General features: G+C 54.3%; 1 protein-coding gene across 3 annotated transcripts in view; it reads left to right on the top strand.

Moving 5' to 3' along the window:
* The window catches only part of Itpk1 (inositol-tetrakisphosphate 1-kinase), a 149739-nt gene that overhangs the window by 70085 nt on the left and 55546 nt on the right, over positions 1-24108 (top strand). For all 3 annotated transcript variants that reach the window (XM_013517236.1, XM_005390340.2, XM_013517237.1), the window contains one exon: positions 17303-17428. In XM_013517236.1, coding sequence (XP_013372690.1) covers positions 17303-17428 — 126 coding nt within the window. The remainder of the gene's footprint in view (positions 1-17302; positions 17429-24108) is intronic.

The following is a 24108-nucleotide window of genomic DNA, read 5'->3' as shown; positions in this document are numbered from 1 at the left end:
GCTGAACTGTATGAAGATAAAGTGTTTAAAACGAAGGCAATTTAACCTAAAAAGAATAAGATATTGCCTGAATTCATAGACTTGCACTGTGCGTCTCCCAGTACCCTGAGCTGGTGGTAAGGTGCCTCCCAGGGTGGAAGATGCGGGGCCTGCACGTGTACGCTGACCTCACCCAGGGTTTCCTGCTCTGGTGGCCGTCGGGGAGCGACGAGGGTAGATGAGAATTCCTGGAGTGACCCTGAAGTGAGGGCACTTCCCTCCTGTCTATCCTTACTCAGGGCTCACTCAGGTGTGATCCACCTTGGTGTCCCACTAGGGGACATAGATTCAAGGGCTTCGGCTTCTCTGCCACCCTGTGAGGTGGCCATGCTCCTCTCCCCTCTCCCCATTTGGTGGTGAGGGAGCACAGGTTCAGAGATGGCCCAGCTCTGAAAGCAGTGGATCTGAGATTGCAGAGCCTGGTGCTGATACCAAGCACGTTCACTTTTTAAGGAAACACAGCCTCCAGGGGCTCAGATGGGGATGGGGGCTTAAGGTTAAAGTGGATCAGTAACAACTCCTCAGGGTTTAGGGGAGAGGCACGAGTAGCAGTCTCTGCACAACAAGGAGGTGGGACGCCAGAGTGGAGGGGGCAGGTGTGACAGGATCCTGGCTTCACTTACGAGGGGGGTTGTGCTCAAGCGTGGCAGTGCCCTGTGAGAGCTGAGTGTCAGAGAAGCCACAGGAGGGGGCACAGATCAATGGGGTGACTCAGGGAATTTACTCTGGAACTCGGAGGACATCTTTAGATGCTCAATTCAGAGAAAAATTGAGCAAGAAGTAGATCTCAAGTTTTAGGAGTAGTCGTCTGAGCATCTTGGTTTCTGGCATACCCAGGAAGTGCCCTTTGCCAGGGGTGCAGTGTTTCCATAGTTGCCTGGAGCTTGCTCCTTTGTCTGCAGAATGCTTCTCCACTTTTACACTCTTACTCTGCTCTCTTTTCATTTCAAAGCAAGAATATTATTCATAGTTGTACAGTTAAAAGCAACCAGATGTTCGATGGTGAGTTGGTTCAATAAATTATGCTTTATTCACCTTTTAGTGACAGTTCTCTAGATGAATGTCATAGGGATAGGATCATGAATTAATTAATGTTAATTAAAAATAAGATCCAAATTTGTTTGTGAAGTATAATTCCAATATAGGGTAAATTTCTGTATTTAAAAATTGGAGGGTTGTATAACAAAGTGTAATCTCTGAGATCAAATTAGAATTTGATGGAAATGAGTAAGTAACTGGGAATTTAAATACTCTTACAGTGAGCATATATTAATTTGATCAGGGAGAAAAACCACAATATTTTTAAAAGCTGTATTCCTTTGTAGCCACATCTGGAATCTTCCTGGCTGTCTGGCAGGAGGCTCTGTGTCTGACCTCAAGGTGACAAAGGCAGTGCGGGGGGCACCTAGTGGCTTTGCTCTGTCTTGCGCTCTCCCACTCACGTTTGTCTGGATGCCGGGTTTGAACATCTGCCCTGTGCCCTCCCGATAGGTGTTTTAGAGACCTGGCCTGGCTGTGGGCTCCGTGTGAAGTGGAAACCTGCTGGTGGCTGCCTGAGTGGGTAGCACGGGTGCTCTGAGGTCAAGCTGCGAAGGCCTGGAACCAGTTCCTGAAGTTTCGCTTGCTTTCAGCCAACATTGCTATTTCCTTCTGACAATGAGACCCACCCTGCATGGTTCTTGAAATGCTTTTAATAATTCTTAGTAAGCTCTGGATTTTCTTTAGAGGCCAGTGTGAGTTTGAAAAACAGGTATACGTACACATACACATATTACCACCACCTCCTCCTAGGCACGCAGGTGGGACCTGATGCCTTAGGTTAGGAAGTGCTGGTCTTTTCTGTCCTTCCTGTCCACGTTGTCCAGTTCACTGTGCAAAGGGCATTAAAAGGCTTTGTCCTGGGGTCAGGGTTGACAGGGACATTTGCTATGGCTCAGGGGGTTCCTGTGCAGCCCACAGGGATTGGAGCTGGGCACCCCTGAGCTATCCAGGGAGCAGGGGAACAGGCTTCCAGGTACCCCCACATCCAGCCACCTGGTGTAGGTTCTTCTGAGAACAGAGCCCTGACAGGTGTGTGGGGGAGTGTCCACTGCCCCATAGCAAAGCTGAAGGGTGGCAGTGGGGGGGCTGCCAGGGAATCTCGGGCAGGAAGTGTTGTGGCTTTTCCTGGTACCCCAATAAGTACTTGTGAGGTACCGTGGTCTGGGGCTCCTGCCTTTGGTAGCTGCCAGCTGTGAGCAGCAACTCCTGATCCCTCACGGCCCCTTTTGCCTTAGGAGGTACCAATGTCTTTTAGCCCCTCCTTGCTCGGCTCTGGGAGATTCTTCTTAGCATCTCCTCTCATCCTGCCCCCACCCCACACCTTGCCTGGCCTGTGGTGTTGAGTTAAGTGAGAGAGAAGGCGGCAGGTTGTTGGTAATGATGCCAGAGTGGAGAGAATCGGGGCAGTGTTCCGGGGAGAGCCCTCCGTCTGCCCGCCCACCTGGGCGCTGAGCCTGATCAGTCATGAGCTGTGTGGGGCTTCGAAAGGCTGGTGGGCCTTCGGGGTGGTGGCGGGGGCACCGCCAGTGGATGGCAAGTCTCCAGGGCCACATGGGCGTGTGCTCCTGCCAGCTCGCAGAGGAAGTCACGTTGTGTTAATTGTTGGTTCCATCAGAGTACATGAAAGGAGCCTGGAAGGTCCGGTGCCTGAGGCACGTTTCCGATTGTTCTCCCTATGTCTTTGGTTTTACCTTGAACTTCGGTGAGTCCCCTGCAGTTCTCACACTGTCTCAGAGGGGCTGGCCATTGTGGCCACACCGCGGGCCCTCTGGGCGGTTCATTTCACCACACTGTCCTGGCCTCCTGGAGTAGCAAGTGGCCATTGCGGGAGGACGGTGCAGGTTGTCTTGTGCTGTCTGCTCCCCTCACCTCTTGGGACAGCCCATCACAGGTCCCTCTTGGGAAACTGATAGCCTGGTGACTGCTTGCAGCTCTTTACGGAGTAGTCTGGGGCTTGGTGAACACCCTCCTCCACTACTGTATCAGCCCATCAAAGGACGCTTGTGAGGAACAAGAAGAAAACGTCCATTTAGACATCCAGGTAGCTGAGTCAAACTGGGATGAGGTGGACACTGGCCAGTGTACCCCCTTCCTGCTGGCCTTTCAGGTGTGTCCAGGACCCCCACCTGCAGCTCTGGGCCTCAGATCGCCATGGAGCGCTGGTTGGGCCCTGAACAGGGTACTGACCTCTGAAGGGTCCAAGTCTGCTGATTTCTGGGAGGAAGTGACAGGGCCGGTAATTGAAGGCAAGGCTCTGGCTTCAGGCCTCCCGGGGTCTGTTGGATCTTGCCTCTGCTGTGTCCTTTGACCTAGGTAGGTGGATGTACTTCTGCTACTAGGTGCTGGACACTGGTCAGCTGTGCTTGACCATTGCCACCCTGGTCCCATGGGTGTTCACCATTGCCACCCTGGATCCCACGGAGGGTGCCCTGTAGACCTCTGCTTTCCATTCCCCAGAGCTGGGAGCAGCCACACGGGGTTCCACAGCCCCAGTTTCTCTTCCTGTTTCCTAGGCGACACTGCCTTCTTGGCCATTTGTTGACCCTCCTTGGCCATTTGTTGACCCTGACTTCCGTATACAGACTTTCCAGTGTTTAGTCTGAACTGGTTACTTAGGATTCCCTGTGGATTTGTGCAGTTGTGCCCATGCATGGTGTTGGAGGAGGTGGCTCACACCCTTCAAGGCTCAGCTCACCCGCCACCTCTGAGTGGACTCAGCCTGCCATTGTGTCCTTGCCACACCCGTGAGCCATTCTGGAGGAACCTCTTTTTTCTTTTGCCAGGCTGTGAGGGTGGAGGGAGCCGTGAGGCACTGGGCCCTAGCAGTGAAGGTATGCACAGGGTGCAGGCCCCACCCTGGCACGCCCCACCTGCCAGAGTGTGCTGGAGCCATGCTAGCGGTCTCTGCTGAGGACATGACTTGTCCATCTGCCTGACCCCAGTATGTCCACTGCTGTGGATCCCTTCTTGGTTTCTCATTTGACCCTCCATGATGGGTCCTTTTGTGCCCACTCAGCTAGCCATAGACATTCCTCACTTCCTACAGGATATGCCAGGTCCCAAGGAGCACACAGGTGTCAGGCCTTGCCCTGCAGGGAAGCACAGCAGGCAGATGTGCTACCCTGGTTGGACAGCTGAGACAGAGCCCGCCTCTGTTTCCATTCCTGGGTGGGGGCCTCCTAAGGAGGTTGCAAGTAAGAGCTGGCCAGAGGAACTTGGGTCACTCTCTGAGGATGACTGCAGGATCCCCAACACAAAGGAGAATTTTCTCAGTCACAATCAAGAAACTCAGGGTCCTCCCTGCATCCCAGGGAACACAGTGGCTTTGGCCCTGTGTGTGGCTTTCCAGAGTCTTCCTGCTGCTGGGGCAGAGAGGGTAGTTGCCATAGGAACCCCTGGTTACTGCATGTGCTGTGTGATTTGGGCAAGACGCTGAAGGAGAGCAAGGGAGGGAGATGTCGGGCCAGGAGTTAGGTGGGCTCCACAGGCAGGTGTTAGACTGCTTTGGGGACTCACATTTGGATGGGGGCCCAGGGCCTCAGCATCAGAGCTCTTTCCCTCCTGTTCCTGATTTTAGAACAAGGCTCCCTTCCAGGGCTGCACCCTACCCCTTGACTGGAATAGGTCCTGTATATGCCCTCCCCAGTCTGTGGCCCCCCCACCAATTCCCAGCCATGCAGGCTGTTTGTTTCCCAACCCCATCACCCTCCTGTCTGTGCTGCCTGACAGCCCGCCTCCTCTCTTCCTCTCTCCCAGCAGCTCACTCCCTGCCCTCAGATGCCTGTCCTTTAGACCTGGGCCTCTCCTGTGGTTGGTGAACTGGTTCTGATGTGGCCTTGTCTGTGACATAGCTCACATTCAGGTTTTTCAGGCAGAAGCCCCCACCTAACCCACCATGCCCCCCTCCAACTCCTGTGACCATCCTGCACCGGCCCTCACACCCCTGAGGCCACTATGTGCTTATTACTGAGCACTTTCCTCTGCAGACCTGGCCATGCTTGGGACTGCTAGAGGGAGCTAGCTGCTGTGGGCCTTGGAAGCAGTGTCTGCTCTGATGAGGAACTGTCCCCAAGGTGCCCAGAGGTAACCCTGCCACTCGAGACAGCTTCTCTTCTCCTTTTCACAGTTGAGGAAGCTGAAGCTCACCAGTTCAGTGGCTTTTTCTTTGGAGTTGCTTCAGGGCACAGTGGTGCTAGCACAGTTGACTTGTCATGAGCCCTTGTAGGAAACCTTCTGTGACCTTATCCCTGCTCCACTGAGGTTTGGTGAAATGACCCAGGGTCCTCCACTTGCCCCTAGGATTGCAGTGATAACAAGTGACGCATTGTTTTGGGCCTCTGCGCAGAACCTGGAATCTTTGCACAGATTTCAGCTGTAGACCCGGAAAGCCCCAGGTCTGCACCTTCCTTGTGCCCATGCAGGGTCTGTGCATGTCTGCTTTCCCAAGTCTCCTCGGGGCACCTCTGCAGCCAGGCCTTCTCAGAAATGGCTCATGGGTGCTGTCTAGGGAGATGATACCTCCTTGGGCCTTGGCCATAGGCTCCAGGCTCACCCCTCAAGAGAGAGTGGCTGGCTTCACGTGGTACTCGATCTGTGCTGGCCTTGTTCTCCGATACCCTGAACTTTGGTTAAAGCAGCTGTTCAGAGCCATAGAGTGCGTTAGAGTCTGCAGGATAGCACTGTCCCATCATGAGTCTTAGAGACTTGCGAAGACACCGCTAGAGCCAGGTTGACACAAGTCCTCCAGGATGTGGCTAATTGGAAGGTATTCAAGGGCATCAAGCTGTCTCCCAGCATGGCACGTGCCTGACCCATGGGGACCTCCTCCTATTGTGGGTGGGGTTCAGATGTGGTTTGGTTGGATCTCTAAATCCTGGCTTTGTCATTGGGAATTCTCCCAAGTAAGCAAAGAAGGGTTTCAGCATTGCTTGTCTCCAAGACACATGGGTGTAATAAAGTAGCTGCAAGGTCCTGCGGGGAGACCTGCGCAACCTGGTGTCTTCACAAATTATTCTGAATACCAAACTCCTCTTTTTCATGGAATGTTTAAAGAACAGTTTTTGGTAATACTCTTTCATTAATATTATATCAAGTTCTAGGTTGGAAATTGTCTCAAGGGATGCTGTTTTGGATTGGGAGGAAATGAATATAGAAAGAACATAGCTTCAGGCTTAAAAAAGAATCCGTGCAGACTTCGTGGAAATTTGACTCAAGTTTTCCTACCTTATTGTCGAAGAGGATGCACACGGAGTATTTTGGGCTTGGAGAATTCTTAGCCACTTGTAGCAGGCGCTACCAGTTGCCTTTCTGGGAGGTGGATGGAGATAAAGGAAACATTCAGACACTGAGATGTGTTTTCCCTTGTTAGTGCAAAAAATATCCTGGGCCTCAGCCAGGGCAGGGGAAAAGGGAGAAGGTTTGGGTGGAGAAGTGGGATCATTTGGGGGTAAACAGCTGTTATCCTACCACTGGCTCTTGAAGCCTCATTATAGACTGGGATTCACATTTTATTTTTTTGTGTCTTTTTTTTTTTTTTGGTTTTTCTCCGGTATCGGGAACCGAACTCATGACCTTGCGCTTGCCAGGCAGGTGCTTTGCCGCTGAGCTAAATCCCCAGCCCCGGGATTCACATTTTAAAGCTGAGATCCTGGGCTTCAGACAGGGAAGATGATGATCTTGGGTTATACGGTGGGTCAGTGCCGGCACCCGAAGCCACAGCCCGCTGCTCTCTTCAAAGCATTACGGTATTTAAAGTTCTTATCCCAGCCTCATGTTCCATGGAGCCATAAAAATGACAGCTGCCATGGATTACGTGCTTCCTTGTACAAAGCAAGGTCATGGCTCCTCACGTGTGTTAGCTTATTTAATGGAGTGGTCTCTTTAGAGGGAACTGAGAGCCCCAGCTCTCCTGCTAGAGTCCTCAGGGGCTTTCCACCATGCTGGGACACCAGCTTCCAGTCATGCCCTTGCAGGTTCTGCATAGCAGGCTCCTTGTCCCCTGCCTCCACCCTACACTGGCCTTGCTGCTGCTGCTGCTGCTGCTGCTGCTGCTGCTGCTGCTGTTGCTGTTGAGACCCACACCCACTGCCCTTGCTCTTCTCTTTGCTCAGAATTGTCTCCCAAGATCTCTCTGGTTCCTGCTCATTTACATCTTAGTTGAGACATTGCTTCCTTAGTGAGGCCTCCTGTTTGCCAGTGCCGCTGTCATAAAGTGCCACGAAGCACCTTGAACAGCAGACATGCATTTATTGTCTCGAAGTTCAGGAGAACGGAAGTCTGAGGTCAAGGTGTGGGCAGTGCTGCTTCCTTCTGAGGCTACGAGGAAGAATTTGTTTCAGGCCTGCTCTGCCGGTGCTTTGCTGACGATCTTTGGCCTTCCTGGATTTGTGGATGCGTCACCCTGATTTCCGCCTTTACCTTCGTGGTGTTCTCCTTGTGTGTGCTCTGTGTCCAGCTGTCCCCTGTTGGCAAGGACACCAGTCAAGTTGGATTAAGGGCCGCCCCCTCCTCCAGTCTGACCTCACCTTAACTAACCACAACTAACACACAGGGCACAGTGTCACTCACAAGAGTTACTGAATGGGTGAACAGAGGAACAAAAACAGCCCCAGGAAGGAGAAAACCTGAACAGAATAAAGAGCAGCTTTTGTGGGTGATTTGTGAAGCAGCAGTGCTTCCTTTTATTTGAATCTTAGATAAAGGGTGGAAGCAGGCAGGGCTACTGATGCTGTGTGTGTGATGTTTTCAGAGCTGTCAAGCAGGACACACACTGCCTCATGATGTTCTGCACGCTCTCTAGTCTGCCGTGCAGGGTGTGCACACACCCCGTTCATCACCTTGCTCGCCACATCTGCCGAGCCAGCATATGGGTTGTGTGAGGCTGAGGCGGCGCTTGGATGGGGGATGCAGAGAGCTTCAGGCAGCGCCAGTGTGCTCTCTGGGAGGGCAGTTTCCATCCAGGACCTCATGGGAGGTCCCCATAGGAAGGGCAGGGAGGCAGGGAGGGCAGTGGCTGCCTCTGCGTTCACCTGGCTGGAGCTCAGGGAGAAACCCACACCTCGCCACGGCTCACCTGTCCATGTCACTGTTGACGTGTGCTGAGGAAGCCGATCTCTCGGGGACTGCCAGTTGTTCCCTCTCTTTGTCCACTGCCTTGGGTTTGGAAGTGTCCTGATCTGTGATTGTCCGATCCTTGTTATGCTTGACTCTAGGTGGACACCCAAAGGCAGGGTCCCTCCAGATGTTCACAGTCCTCTGAGGGGGACAAGGGATGGCCCCTTCCTCTGCCTCTGCTGTAGTTGCTGTGGGAGCTGTGGGGGATTGTGGCCTGCTAGCTGCTGGAAAGCCTCTGGTCCTCCTCAAAGTCCTAAGGGCCGCATATCCTGCACAAGGACATGTTCAAGGGCTGGAACTGAGAAGGCTCCAGTGTCCTTACTTGGTCTTTGGTCTAGAGACTCCTGAATTTTTCTTCTTTGCCAGGCCAAGAATATTGCAATTTATTCCTGGGGTCACTTGGGACTTGGAGAATTGATTGACTGGGCGCTTCTCCAGCGGGCCCTTTGGAGCACCCCGCACTCCAGCCCAGCATGGGGCTTCTGACCTGGGTGGTGGTGGTGGGGAGAGCAGGGTGCTGAAGACCAGTGAGGTGGTGACTGTAGGGAAGGAAGTGGCTGAGAATTTGTACTCAGAGAGCATTTGGACCTGCCCTTTCCTAGCAGTACCAAATCTCTGCCAGCCCACGTATTCTCCATGCAAGAGGGAGAAAGCATTTGTTTGGAGAGGTGGTTGTGTAAGTGCATGGTATATATTGAATGGATGGGTGGGTAGATGGATGGATGGGTGGGTAGATGGATGGATGGGTGGGTGGGAGATATGAGTCTCTCTAGCCTCAGAGAACCAGTTCAGTGCAGTGCAAGCTTGTCCATGGCACAGCTGGGTACCTTGCTGGGCCACACTAGGCCATAGGAAGGAACAGGTTGTAGTCTTTATCCTGGTGAGGGTGCAGAGGCCGTTTCCTTTTCTGTACCCTGGAGCCACAACACCCCTCCAGCATCCAGCCAGACAGTGCTTGTAGTGCTCAGCAGGGCATCTGGCCCAGAGCAAGCCCTGTGTAGGCACCAGCCCACCCTGCAGCCTCTCTGCCCTCTATCCCTCCAGTGCCTCCTCAGCCACAGGCCTTGGGGGCACTTCCACCTTGAACGCCAAACAGGAACTGTCTTCCAGGTTCCAGGGACCTTCAGGTTTCAGAGGTATAAGGCAGCCTGGCCTGGCTGAGCTCGCCCCACTGGTGAGCAGCAGAGCCCTCCTCAGCCTGCACCACTGGCTTTCAGATGGAGCTATGGTTGAAAGCTCTGCTTGCTGAGATTTCAGAATTCCCCGCTTTTTCTCCTAGAGCTGTGGACAAGGCTACTTGGGGATCCAGTGTGTCCAAGGAGGCCCTGGCAGAGGCTCTTGCCCCTGGCACTGGTGGGTGGGCAGAAACCAGCCCCTCAGACCATATCTTGGGCTACACTGTAGCTCTCTGTCACCTTGAGGAAGGTACCTGCCCAGCTGTGCCACCAGCCCCTCTTCTTCCTGAAGAAAGCTGGGTGCTTAGGAGCTCCTATCCTGGAACACAGGGACCTGGGTGTAGGGGTGGCCATTGCCTGTGCTTACTGGTTATACAAGCTCAGCTCAGTGGTTCTGTCTCCTGACCTCATCTGTAAATGGTCACCGTGACCCCTGTCTGCTGAGGACATGAATGTGTGTAGTCTGCCCAGTTCCTCACCTGGTGGGTGGTAAGGGTCCTGGTAGTTGTTCGGATTGTGCTGGTGGAGAGCCAAGCAAGGCTAGAAAGGGTTCCGTTTTAGCTGGAGACACTACCCTCCCGTGATCCTGGGAGACACTCCGTGGGCTGACATCTGTGCCCCGGGCTGTGCTTATAGAGCATGCACACTGATGCCTGGCCCCTTCCCCGGGCTGGAGATGGCTGTAGGAAGGATAGGTCTTTACTCTCACTTTGCAGGTAAGGAAACAGTTCTGAGGATGAGGCCATTCCCTCCGCAGGTCTGCACGGCAGGACACTTAGCCCCGCCCTCTGACCCCTTCTGCCTGGGGAGGAGGCTGGCCTCTGTGCTTGGGTGGCTCAGGAAGAAGAGTTGGCAGATCTCAGAGAAAGGAGTGCTGGGGGCAAGAGGACCCTGCAGTTTCCTCCCCTGGCTTGGCGACGGGAGATCGCACTGCCTCCTCTCCACATATAGACAGTACAGTCAGGCGTCCTTTGACTCCCCTCTGTGTTGCTCCAGGTTTGCCAGCCTCTTCTCTGTCCCTTCCTTTCCCTTCCTTTCCCTTCCCTTCCCTTCCCTTTTTTCATCAGCCTGTGATTTGTGCTTTCCCCTTAGGACAGGAAGAGACGTGCCAGGCGACAGAGGGAGGGTTTAGTTCCCATCTGGCGGCAGAGGGAGGGCTTAGTTCCCATCGGCTCTGTCTCAGGCCCAAGGGCACCACTGTGAACAATAACAGAGGTGGAGCAGCCTGCCTGGCCAAGGCGTGGGATCAAGGGGCCCAGCAGGCAGACCGGGAGGACTGTGGGCTGCTTTTCTGTATGCTGGGGCATAGCCAGGTTCATGGTTCACTCTGTTCACAGTTTCTGCCTTCTGATGCTAATGGATTGGGCAAGTAATCTTCCTAACAAGATAAGTCCCTGTTTCTCCGTTTCACGTGAATACTGAACTGTAATTTAAAAACTCCAGCAGGGCTAGGCATAGTGGCAAACACATATGATCGCAGCACTTGGGAGACTGAGACAGGAGGATCACAAGTGCAAGGCCTATAGGAAGATCTTGTCTCAAAAAAATAAACAAACAAAAAACCCAGAACCAGACCAAATGAACAAAACCTCCAAACCCCAGCTGGGACCTATTTGCTTCAACTTACTTTTCTCCCCTATTGCTCATCCTTTCCACACTTGTTTCAACAAATGAAAGAAGAAGAACTTGGGGTCAGGGGTACCTGTCTTATCTGTGAGGCAAGGTAAGGTGGCTGTGTTCACCGAGGACCAGGTTCTGGCAGCTTAAACTTGTGAGCTGTCTCACCGGAGCGGTCTGTCTGTGGGGCGAGCAGGAGCTCGGTCCATCATTCCCACTCAGAGCATGAGCATCTTCTGTCTGGGAGGTTGCTGGGCAGGTGCCAGGGGAAGAGAGAGCCGGGAGGCCTCACCCCTGTCCCTAAGGGCCCTGCCCAGGAAGTGACAGGGCCACTTTTTCCCACAGGTCACTGGCCAGAACCATTCTCCCTCGCTTACCAGGGAACCAGGACGTGCAGCACTGCTTTGTGTCCAGGAAGGGGGCTCCTGTCCTTGCATTCTCCCATTGTCCCATTCCTTGTTTCTTCTCCAGTGTTTTCCACAGCCAATGCTGCTTCACGGGACTGTATTACAAGCGTACGGCCCTGTTAAGCCCCTGTGATGGCCGTGCCGTCGCCACGAGCGTGCTCTGTGCTCTGGGTCTTCTCTCTTGTCCGTGTGGCCTCTGTGGTCCAGAAGTGGCCTTTGGCTGCACATCCTTGCCTGAGGCCAGCATCTCAGGAGCCAGCTGTGTGTCAGGGGACATAGGTGTGCTTGTCCTTTCATGTGCTTTCACACCTGCTGTCCACTGGGCACAGCCAGGACTTCCTCAGCTCCTGAGAACATGCGGCCAGTCCTGCTCTGAAGGGGCCATGTTTGCTGGGTGGCTCTGGACCCTTTGAAATACAATTGGCTCACAAGGCACTGTCATCATCAGGCCATTGAGTCACCTTGGCCCTTCATCTTCTAGGTGTGAATAGTTGGCCAAGTTGCTCTTGCTTCTTGTTACTCCGTTAATTGGAAAGCAGTTACTGAGAAACCGGGGGAGCAGTGAGGGAGGGTGTGTGGCAACAGTCTTCTTCCCAGGTCTGGCGTGCTGTCCTTGGCCCAGCCTGCTGCTTTGGTGGCCAGGTACAGGTGTTCTCTTGCTCCTGACCTCCCTGAGGGGCATGTGGAGCTCCTTTGGGAGCGAGTTGCATGTGCAGAAAACCTCCATCTCTTCCCTGAGCTTGCTTCGGAATAAAGTCCTGGAACGATGCACCCTGGCACAGACTCTGCAGAGGTTGCTGTTGGTCCGTGAGTTTTTCCCTGCAGTGCTCAGACCTGACCTCTCCTTCCTGAGATCCGTGTGTGCCTTTGAGGCTGTAAACTTAGTCCTGGATCCTCGGACTTTTGGAGGGTAGGCGGCAGGTGTCAGACCTACACCTTGTTGCCTTTTCATGTGGGTCATTCGTTTTACCTTTCTCTGAGGCAAAACTTGTGACATGGCGGCTTTTGTTTGAAGCCACAGCTGAAAACACTTCATTCCACAGAGTGCACCAGGGAAGGCGGAGGCAAAGAGAAGCCCGAGGCACCTGGAATGCCTCTTGGTGTGGAGTAATGGTCTGGCCTTTGCAGGAAAGGGACCTGGGTTTCCCACTCTGCTTCAGCTGTAGCTTTTTGGCTGTTCAAGGAGCTGGATTTCCATGGAACTGTAACTCCACGCCCTCGGGTATGTCATTAAATCCCCGTGACTCTGTTTCCTTATCTGTGCCCCATAGAGTCAGTTCGTTCCACAGCATATAGCCCAACATAAGCACTTCAGAAAGGCTGGTTGTCATCCCCAAGGATGACGAAGACTGCAAGTTTTGGTGTGGCAGCGTGCACTTTGAGGCCTTTACTGTCAGCCAGTAGAAGCAACCAAAGCTGTGCAGATTCATGTTCTGGCCTGTGTTGGGCTGTCATTGGCACAACCCCAGGGAGGTTCCCTCACCAGTAGGAATGTGACTAGCAAGGAGAGGGAAATACCATAGCTGACATTTATTGAGTGTGAGGTACTAGTAATAACGCATGTGAAGCTTTGAGGCCTCCTGGCCTCATTTAATTGCTCTGCCCCTCTCACGGGCTCTGCCTCAGACTGTCCTGAGAATTGCAGGAGTCCCTGAATGCCACAGGTTCAGAGCAGAGCCTGGCACGGAGTAAGCGTGCAAGAGCTTTGGCCCTAAGGTCACCCTGGGGCCACTGGAGTTACCAGAGCTCTGCTGGTGAGGCTTCGTGCTTCAGAGATGAAGTCAGGGTTCTGAGAAGGTGCCAGCCCTGCAGGCGCCCTGGCCCCTCACTCCTAGTTGCAGCTTTGTGAGCCCCAGAGCCTGTGTGGGCTGTTCAGGAAACTAGGTTTTGTGCAGCAGCCCTGTACTTCCTCAATTCTGTGATGCCGCAGGCTTGGTGGCGAGGGCTCCAAAGCCAGGGGCGATGAGCAGCCGCAGCACGGGGTGCGAGGCAGTTGCCCCAATCCCGTGGACACAGTGAGTTAAAGAAGTGGCTGTGTATTTGGAAGTCGTGATGCAATCCTGGAGGGAGGCACCTGGGCGTGTAGGTGAGATGAGGGTCATAAATGCTTCCTGTTGGGGAAGGGGGAGTTGAGAAGTGGGAAAATTGACCTTTTGCTCTTAGAATCAAACAGCCCTGTGAGGTGTGGGGAGGAGTCACTTGTGTCCTCATTTTGTGAATGTGGAAATTGGTGTGGAATGGTTAAATGACTTTCTTCAGCTGAGACACAGTAGGGCTGGGTGGCCTCCCGGCCTGTTGCCCCTGCCCCTCCCCGGTTCCAGGTACAGGGGACAGGTGATAATGTTGGCTGGGCTCACCTTGCTTAATGGTTGGGCATGATTGGGTTAATCATTTTGGAAGTCAGAGGTCACTCCTGGGCCACTGGAGTTGGCAGGCCTTTGTCCCATCTCCTCCCGGCACCCCTCTCCCCGCAGCCTTGCTGCTTTGTGACTGAGGAAACACTGGCCCCTTGTTCTCTTCCAAATTCTGAACCTTGCACGCTGCACAGAGCAGCGTCTAGCATTGGCCTCACAGGATGGCGTGACTTGAAAACAGAGTGCCCACGGACCTCCTCTGGCCTCAGCGGGCGGCCCTTTCATCGAGACATCCTCACTCCTTGCCGGGAGGGATGAATCGGATCCCTGCTCCCGAAGAGAACAAGAAGTCCCTGGAAGTGTTCTCTTTCCTGGGGGCAGAGTATGGTCAGAAACACAGAATGACAAACTTGAGTCGGTTGCTTAGGGCCCTCATCCCCAGCCCGTCCCGTCTGGAGACCTCTGTAGTATCCCCTCTTCTGGAGCATCCTTCGCCTAGTGTCCCCTCCCCTGCAGCCACCCAGCTTCTAGGGTCCCCTCCCCTGCAGGCGTGCTCCCTCTCCCATGACACGCTGTCTGCCCACATGGAGGCCTGGCCTCCTCCTTTCCAGCCAGTGAGGAGACTAAGGCTCCTGTGAGGTTTTCAGTGGAACAGTCTTTCAGAGTGAGTTGTCACATCTGGCCACTTGGGAAAATGAGGTGCCTGAAGAGCCGTTAGAGGCACAGCAGCCCATTTCTGGCCTGCAAAGATGCTACAGCAGAGAGGCAGCCAGAGACTGGCTGGGCCTGGTGCATGTCCCGAGTTGCTGTTCTTATGAAAGGGCTTTACTGGCATAAAAATGCTTGGAAAATACACAGAGAAAAGTGGCCAGCTTCCAGATCTCAACTGTTTACCTTCAGCAGTGTGGCCAGGAACACAGAGAGTTTATTTTCCAAACAGCCTATGGTTGTCAGGTCTGCATGCCTTAGGCTGATACCAGAGGTGTCACCTCCTTCCCAAATCCTCAGGGGAACCCTGGCTCCTCCCTCACTGATAATCTTTCTTTTCTTTGGGGTTTTTGAGACAAGGTCTCACTATGTATTTCAGACTGGTCTTGAACTTACTGCATAGCTCAGGCTGGCCTCAAACTCATGGTGGTCTTCCTGCCTCAGCCTCCTGAGTGCTGGGATTACACGTGTGTGTCACCATGCCTCTAAGGCTGATTTCTGTCTCCAGTGCTACAGGGAGACCTGGGGAGTTGTCTTTGGAGACGTGGGGAACAGGTGTGGTGTGTCAGCCCTGTGGTTTGTGCCCCTTTTTACTGTGTTTATAACAGTCTTGGTCTGAAAATATTGGCCTCCGGGTGCAGTGCCTGTCATAGTGGAGTACAGCAGGAAGGATTGGCACCTGTGGCACCTTAAGGATCCCCCCTTGTCTCTCTTTCCACTGACTTCTCTACCTTCCTTCGGATTCTGCTTTTCTTTGGGGAAAAGGGGTTGGATCCGAATGTACTGTAATATAGAGTCTGCAAATTGAGCCAGAAAGGCCCCTGAAGTTTTCCCTTTCTACTTGAGGGGAAACTGAGGCCCAAGGCATGGCAAACCCAGGTCAGCTCACAACTGGGCAAGAGCTGCCGCAGGGACTCTGCTTCCTGTTGCTTGGTTTGGTTGTCGGTTTTCCATCCCGGGTTCTCGGGGTGTCCTGGTCTGGGAAGGGAGAAGGTTGTCCCCAGCGCCTGTGCTCAGGTCTCAGGAAGACATTTGGGACATGCCACCTCTTGTCCTCACCCAGGGCCCTAGAAGGGACGGTCAGGCCTCAGCCATCTGGGTCTTGCTGTTTTGTTTTGTATCATACACAGCCTCGTCACCATGGGGAGAGAAGCATATTCTTCAGTCTGCGTGTGAGGTCTCTGGGTTTATTTTTGTCCCCTTAAATAGGGGAGATGCCTTACCATTTTCCCTGGCGAACAGCAAAAAAGAGGAGTGAAGATGAGCAGGAAAGAACTGGTACATTCTGAAAAGAGTTAAAATTAGCCTCTATGTGTGCCCAGGTATGGGCAGAGCCTGAGGACCCACAAGGAACAACGTGCCCCAGGGTGAACAAGTGTGGTGCGCTGGCACCACCCGAGGCCTGGGGGATGAGGGGACCAGAAGTGTAACTGGAGCCATGGAGAGAGCTGTCTTGGGAGAGGGGCTGTGGCTGCCGCCAGAAATACAACAGGTGGCGGGGCTGGGGGAGCACGAGAAGCGTGAAGACAGCGGAATACACAGCCAGCTGCTCCCTGCCTCCCATCTTCTGCCCCTGGTTGTCCCGACTCAGTCAGTGACGCGGCCTCCCAGGACACCGAGTGGGCACCGGGCCAGAGAAGGGACCTGGGGTGGGTGGACAGACTGAACGCCCAGCGCCGTGTTAGGTCCCAATTTACATCCTAGCTCTTCTGCTTCCTCTTACTGAGGTCCCAGGGAGGTGTTAGGTCTCCGTTCTCCACTCTTCTCATTGTTAAATTGTTTCTCACAGTGGTTGGAAATAAAACAGCACGAACACACGTAAACTCTGAGCACTGTGCCTGCTTGGAGTGATCATTTGCAGCTGTCATGGGATGTCTTTGCTGACAATGGAGAGAAAGCCTTGAATCCTGGAGGGAGGTGCAGTTGGGCAGGGATGAGGTGGGGTGGGGCTCATGGCCTTTTCTGGCCTCTGCTGAGGCCATGCGGGGGGTCAGCCAGGTGCCGGGCTGGCGCCGCAGCCTCCATGGGACAGGCCTTGCAGGTGTTGTGGCCATGAGCTGGCGGCAGACATCTGGCCGTTCAGGAAGCGTGGTGTCAGGCTGCCCTGGCTGTTGGCAGGTGTTCCTGGCTTGGGATCAGGTGATGCCGACTATCAGCCAGCAGCTCTGGCTCCCTTGGGGCCTGATCTCCCCAACTCGGGTTCTTCAAAAAAAATCAGCACACTCCTCCGTGGAGCAGCGTGACAAGCACTACCCTGAGTGCAGGCGGCCCTGCCCTTCTCTGCGGTTCATGATGAGTCCACAGCTCAGCCCAGTGCAGGTCTGGCTGGGTTCTCGAGGCAACAGCTCCTAGATTTTCCAGGACCACAGCTTTGCTGAGCCTTCTTGTGCTTTCATAGAAAAGAGTATTCACTCAGATTCAAGGTCATTTTATTTAACATTTCTGAGCCCAGTTTCCCTAGGTTGTTGGGCAGATGAGATATAGTCAGTAAATGCTTTCTTTATACAACTGTCTTATAGCATTGCTTGCTTATATGTTTTCTGCTCCTGGGTGACATGGGGTATGGAGACCATGTGGGCCCTGCCATCAAAGAGTTAGGGAAGAGACGAGCTGTCATTCCTGCCAGCATTTTGCACAAGGGCGATGAAGGGATTTGGTTTTGCACTTGGAGCAGGGGAACCCCGAAGGGCTCTTGAACTGTCCTGCCCTGGTGGAGAGCCTGGGGTGCTGTCTTCTCCCCATGTGCTGCAGGCATGAGGGTCCATGGGGGCTCAGGGTTGTGTCTGTAGAAGGGGCAGCAGATGCAGGTGCTAAAGGTGTTGCCCTCATCTTTGTTCCTGCCTCACAGCTGAATCTTAGCCGGCCGATTGAGGAGCAAGGCCCTTTGGACGTCATCATCCACAAGCTGACCGATGTCATCCTCGAAGCTGACCAGAATGACAGCCAGTCCCTGGAGCTGGTGCACAGGTTCCAGGTGAGTGAAGACCGGCTGCTGGCTGTGGGACCTGCAGGAGGCAGAGGGGAGGCCTGGGAATTGCCGTAAGCTACAGACGGAGCTGTAGCTACTGTCTCAATATGTCCACAGAAGTGGTCCTGCCACTGGCAAGACATGGCTTCCTGGCGCGTGCTTCTCTGCACGAGAGGCCTCAGTCTCATAGCACAGACGTCCAGGGTGTGTGACACCTCTGCCACCCAGCTCATGTGGATGTGGTCAGATCCCTGTGCATCCGGATGTGGCTGCCACCTCCTCAGCACAGGGATGCTCAGCCCTGACCAGTGGCTCTGACTTGGTACTGGGATGAGACCCTTTTGCTGTGCTTAGAGCAAGGGAACCCTGAGAGCCTTGAACTGAGTCATGCCGTGATGGAGAACCCTCCCTCTCTGCTTGTTGCCGTGGCCTTATGGGTTTCTTGCTGAACGTGGCTTGAGATGTTGTATTGAGTCCGCTCACCCATTTCCTCGGCAGCCTCCCGGTTCTGACCCCACAGTGACTCACTGGCCCCCTTGGGGTTTTCACGTGGGGCAGCCACTACCACCGCCACCTCCACTGGCCTTCACTGTGTGTTTGCTTTTGTGGACAGATGTGATTCTTCTGGGAATCAGCTCAGGGTCATGAAAGACAAAGTCATATTATCAGCAAAAATGCAACCGGAATAGTGGCTGTTCCCCAGGCCTTCCTGGAGGGACAGGGGTGCCTGAGTTAGCACTTCAGTGTGATAACTGGGGCTTGGCAGCCGTTTCTCTCCGTCAGGACAAAGGGGCTCTTGTCGCACAGTAGCTGTGCTGCTGACAGTGCTCTTCTTTCCCACGCAGTGAGAGCCATAGGCCTTGGCCTCCCTCACTTCCCAGTGGCTCTCGCCTGCTTCCTGGGCCAGCTCTCTGTTGCAGAATCCTGTTTGCCGCCCAAGAGTGGCCCTTGATCATTTGCAACTGCTCCAGGCCGCTGGTCCTGGTGGTGGTGGAGCTGGAGTGGGGTGGGGAGGTGTCCCCGTGTCATGCATGCCCTCTAAGGCCTCTGCCCTGCCAGCAGCCCAGAGCCCCTCTCACTTGCTGGGCTGTCTTTTCTCATGGTGCTGAGGCCATGGGAAATCCATGGGTATGGTTCTCTGTTACTTCTTGGAGCCTCAGCTTTCTTACTTGTAAAGTGGGTGGGAGTCACAGGAAAATCTCCTGGCCGTTTGGAAGGGGCAGATGAATGATGATGTTGAGTGCTATCATCATGCCCGGCCCCAGCAAAGTGCTCCCTGGAGATCCACATTGTACTTGCGGAGTTCTGCCTGTGCGCTGGGAGCTCTCTAGGTACCGGGGTTTGGGCGGAGGAAACAGGAAATATTTGCCTGGTTGATTGCATACTGGGCCCCTGTCCCATAGAAGGTCAGCCTGAGAAGCACTCACGCACCCCTGTACCTATTTAATTTCTACAGCCTCTTGGCAGGACTTGCCTGTCTTGTTTTGTGTACCCTCAGGAAACTGAGGCTGGTCAGGAGTATGTGCAGGGTCTCCACAGGGACCTGCAGAGCCAGGATTCCGTCTTGACTTTCTCAGGGGACCCACTGCTCCATCCCACAGTGTGGTTCCTCTGCCTTCTTGGGCCCCTGCCCCGTCACCATCATGGTGCAGCCTTAGTTGGCAACCACTAAAGCAGTGCCCTTCCGCATGCCTGGTCTGCCCATATCCGTGCCACCGTGCCACCGTGCCTTCTCCAGGAGGCTGCCACATGTCTGGTGTATCTGGTGATGCTCTCTGGGGAGCTGCCGAGACCTTTGGGGCAGGGATTCCCATGGAATAAATGGAAGGATGGTAGCTCTGTGAGGACCCTGCTGAGCTATTTGGGCAGGCTGGGCATTGTGTAATGATAGTAATCATTATTATAGCCGGAAACATTTGCAGGGCAGTCATGACGTGCCAAGCCCTGTTGTAAAGTACTTTATAAATATTAACTCATATGCCTACTGAGCAATAAGATTTTCTGACGCCCCCGTATGGGTGAGGAAACAGGTGCAGGAAGATTGGGCAGCTTGCTCAAGTCTCCATAATTAGGAGGCAGTGAGGTGGGATTTGAACCTGCACTGGGTGAACCTCGCTATCCCCCTCCAGTCTCCCCAGACAGGGAGATTGACCCAGCCTCACAACCCATACCCAACTCACATGACAATTTTGTTGTCATTAAAGTGAGATGCCTGTGTTTGTCAGGACCATACACGTGCAGTGGCTGGTGCGTGCTGAGGGCTCACAGCTCTTCCTGCTGCTGGGCTTCCAGTATGGGTTCCACAGCTCCCTCTGTTAGAACAGTGCCATCTTTCTATGAAGGTGTCACACCTAGCTAGTCCTGGTGCCCCAGGAGTTGTGGGACAGCTATCCCTGGGTGGTGGCTGCGGACATGTTCAGAACCCCAGGTGATTCCCCTTGTTCCTGCTCTGGGCAGAAGAAAATGTTCAGAGTGTGCATGTCAGAGGGGACGGGGACGTGTGGCTTAAGACTGCCAGCCACTGGGTGCGTTTCCCAGGGAGGGTCTTGGCTGGTTCCCTGAGTGTGTCCCGTCCAGGTCACACACTGATTTGGCCGCAGGCAGGGGTGCTGACCTCACGATAACCTTCCAGCCCCCCTTACTTCTGGGATAAATTTTCATTGCAGTAAGAAGCCAGATATCTGATAAGTCCAGGAAGCTTCCGCCTTTGTGAAAAGAACAATTCTTTGGGGAAAAGTGTGCCAGGCTGTGCTTTCCAGAGGCCCCAGGGGGAGAGCAGACAAGCAGGGGCTGGCCGGGGAGGAGGGGGGACACTGCACGGTGAGGGCCTGGAAGAACTTCTGTCTGCCACCAGGCATGGTGCTGTCCTTGCTGACCTGGGCGTCTCCCTCTGCATAGATAGGGGAGGTATAGGCTCAGAACTAGGCCGTGTAGACTTTGACCTTTGACCTCTGACACTTGACCTTGACCGTGCCCTTTGTCTTCAGATTGTTTTAATTTTTATCCTTGGGATATTAACAAGGAGGCATTACTGAGGTCTGGGGACTTGGAGGGACAGGGATGTCAGTCAGTGGCATATCCATTTCAAAGGTGGGAAGCATAGCCTGGAGCTGGAGTTTGCAAAGCAGCCCGTCCTGCATTTTGTTGTGAGTAGAACAGTTCAGGTGGTCTGCCGCTGCGGGAAGGGTCTTCCCAAGGCTGTGTTGAGGTCTTCGGGGAAGTATTTGGAGGTGGTATGCATGGGAAAAGGTGAGTTTCTGAGCCACTCCTGAGAGCTCCGGAACGCCCCACAGTGGGATGTCTCCATAGACCCGTGTCCCCAGTGGCAGGAGGAACCCTGAGCTGAGTGGCCGTGCTTCCTTCTGGCTGCCCAGGTGGGAGGGTGTGGGCCTGGGCATATTATAGATCATTCAGACTGGTTGCCATGGAAGCCATCCCCATGCTGTTGTTTTGTTTTGCTTTGCTTTGCTTTTTTGCGTTTGGATTAGCCTCACAGTGACTTGACTTGGATAGTCCTTGGGATGATTCAGTTGTTTTTCTGCTCCAAGGTTCATTTGGAGCCAGCAGCTTGGTGCCAGCCGGCTCTGCCTGAGATTTGGTTATCAGTGCACAGATGTGGGCAAAGGTCCCTCAAGGACCGTGCCCATGGGGGTGCATGGGGCTGGCCAGAACCCCAGGGGCCTCCTGGCTCCTTAAGCAGCTTTTCAGGAGAGCATTGGGCACCTTCTCCTTGCTGTTGCTCCCAGTGCTTTGTCAGGTGGGAGGGATGGCCTCCTGCTGCTCTCTCTTCTGCAGACGTAGCCTAGTGGGGTTGTGGTGGTCTTAGTCCGGAGGGATTTTCCCTGAGTGGAATCTACACAGCCTCTTCTCCTGTTTTGATCAGATGAAAGGACATTAATTGTCCCTGGTGTTCCGGGACTGCCCCTCTGAACACGTTCTCCAGGGACAGCTTCCTCCATAGTGCTGAGTGCCATCCACATGAGCTCCCCCCGGAGGGCAGACCAGGGCTCTGGGAATGGCCCTCAGAGCCCAGAGGGATGAGTCAGGAAAACAGCGCTGTCGTAGTATGGACTGCTGCGCACTTTTCACTGTTGTGGAACTAAATGCCATGATCATTAACATGTCCCATAGGTCTGAGTGACCTGATGGCTGTCTCTCTCCTCAGCCTCATTCTGCCCCAGCTGTCCCTTCCTGGACACGCTGACCCTCCCACAGCAGCTGCTTAAGCCTGCGGTTGCTCACCCCAGTGCCTTTGTGTAACAGTTCCTTCAGCGCCCCCTGCCAGGGTGGGGCGGGGGGGGGGGGCAATCCCAGGAAGCATTTTCTGTGATCATGAGGCACAGCTCCTGTCCTCTGCCTTTCTGACATTGCTCCTTTTCTTCACATATTTGGAAAGTCATAGTTCCTTATCAGTTCCTATTGCCTGCCCCCCTGCCCCCTCTGGGCAGGGGTGGGGGTGCATCTGTTCCGTGATGTTCGCATTGTTGCCCAGGGTGCCCGTGTGCTTGTCATAGGTGCATGTAGAGTGCTGCCTTGTGCTGGGTGAGCCTTATGCGGGGTACCCTATGGGCCAGGGGCAAAGTACCAGGGCAGCTAGGAGAGCGAGCAGGCAGTGAGGGTTTACGAGGCAGAAGGCACAGGCTCACGGGCATGTGTGGGTGTCTGAAGGAACCAGCAGGGATGGAAGGAGGTGTGGCAGGCCAGATCCCGGCGTGATTTCATGCCAGACTGTGGAGCTTGAACTTTCTCCTGCAGAGGGATCAAGGGAACAGGATGATAGCAATAAGAGTAGCTGATTGGCAAAGAGGCCCTGCGGGAGGGGACGGAAGTTACCAGGGCTAGATGAACTCTGAGCAGGTGGGGACATCTTAGTCATCAAGCTGGGCATTTCCCAGATGAAGAGGGAGCTCATGACTTGAGGGCCCGGTGGGGCCCCTGCCTATCCTCAGCCCTAGGTGTCCTGCGGTCTTGAGCATCCCCTCTCCCAACTGTGACAGGGCAAAGCCCCACTCCTCTCCCGGTTCGTGGTGTTTACTTGCATAAAACAGGTCTGGGAAGGGAGTGCTCTCCTTGTCCCCAAGGAGGCAGAGAGCACACACTGGACAGCACTGGCTCTTTATCAGTGACACCTCTTTATCAGTGACATTTAGTCTCCCTCCAGTGGCCCCCAGCCAGGGGACAGGGAGCCAGTGGGCTGGGCCCAGGCAGGGAGGATGTGGCCTGGTTCTCCCGCAGAGCCACAGGCTCAGCCTCCTGTGGAGGCCGGTGGAGGGCAGGACCTTCACAGCCTTCCTGCTGGCTGGTTGAGCGAGGCCAGGCTTTGGTGTTGGAGCAAGCAGCTCCGGGACCCCACTGCTGCCTGGTGTCTGGCTTGAGCCTCAGCTCTGTAGCTGTGCCGGGTGCCCGGGACCCAGGATAACTGAGCAGTCTGACAGGTTGCCGTGGCTGGGAGACAGGAAAGCAAAGTGACCCACAGTGACATGGACTCTCATACTGCACTGGCGTGTCCGGCCCTACAGTGGACTACAGGGGTAGGGAAAGTCGTATTCCCTGCAGACCGGGGACAAGTACTGCGCAGTTCCCTTTTCTTTTCTTTTTTTTTTTTTTTGTTTTTCTCCGGTACCGGGAACCGAACTCACGACCTTGCACTTGCCAGGCAGGCCCTTTTGCCGCTGAGCTAAATCCCCAGCCCCCGCTTTTCTTAAAAAATTAAAATACTTCCTAGTGTTGCTAAGAGCGTTAAATGAATGAACGTGTGTGATGCCCTTATAACGGCACCTGGAGTGAGTGCCGTGCGTGAGTGTGTTACACCTGTGTGCACGTGTGTGTGTAAGCGCTGACTACTCACCTGAAGCACCCGAGGTGAGGTGGTGCACACAGACCACTCCACACAGGCCCGGCACTCAGGAGCACTTGGTCACACAGCTGACGCTGTGGTCATCACAGTGGCATTGGCGCTGCTCTGAGCCTTATCTGTGGCCCCGGGGACTTTAGTGTTCTCAGTTGTAATTGGAATCAGTAAGGCAGTGATTATGAATGTGTCCTTGGTGAGCAGCGTGCCTGAGATGGGGCAGTGGAAACATGGACTAACTTAGCCCAAGGGGCAGGGAGGGCAGCAGCTCTGCCCCTTACCAGCCAGCCCTCTTGGGTCATGTCACCTTGCCTGTGGCGTGGGGCACATGCTGGATGGCGTGTGAGACATTGACATTGGGAACCATCCTGGGTGTCGCCCCCAGGGCCTCGCTCTGGGGCTCCCAGTGATTGCACCGTTGGGTGGAGCCGTGCTGTCAGCTCCAGGTGCTCCCTGAGCAGCTGCAGGCATGGGCTGTGTGCTGTGCTGGTGGGGAGATGGAGAGGACACGGGAGGAACAAAGGCTTCTGTTGTTCTGAGGCTTGGAACCCAGGATAAGGCAGGCAGCATCTAAACCCACAAGTGTTTACCTAACAGCGCAGACTCTAGTGAGCTTCTGTCCGCTTCACATGAGGGGCTGGTGGTTAGTGCGAGGGCTGCAGGTCCCAGTGAGAGGTTCATGCTGTCCCCACTGAGCCGCACAAGACCTCTGGCTGAGCAAGTCCCATGTGGCCCACCCTGTCTCGGTCCTTGTCTAGGGTCACTTGAGGAGGAGGTTGTTATCTGAGACTGCCTCTGACCCAGATGGCACCATGCAGTGACACAATGTGGTTCA

This window comes from Chinchilla lanigera, unplaced genomic scaffold (genome assembly GCF_000276665.1).
Source record: "Chinchilla lanigera isolate Chin_1 unplaced genomic scaffold, ChiLan1.0 scaffold00037, whole genome shotgun sequence".
NCBI classification, from domain to species: Eukaryota; Metazoa; Chordata; class Mammalia; order Rodentia; family Chinchillidae; genus Chinchilla; species Chinchilla lanigera.
Note: the sequence above shows the minus strand (reverse complement) of the source record. Positions and strands in the feature narration are given on the sequence as shown.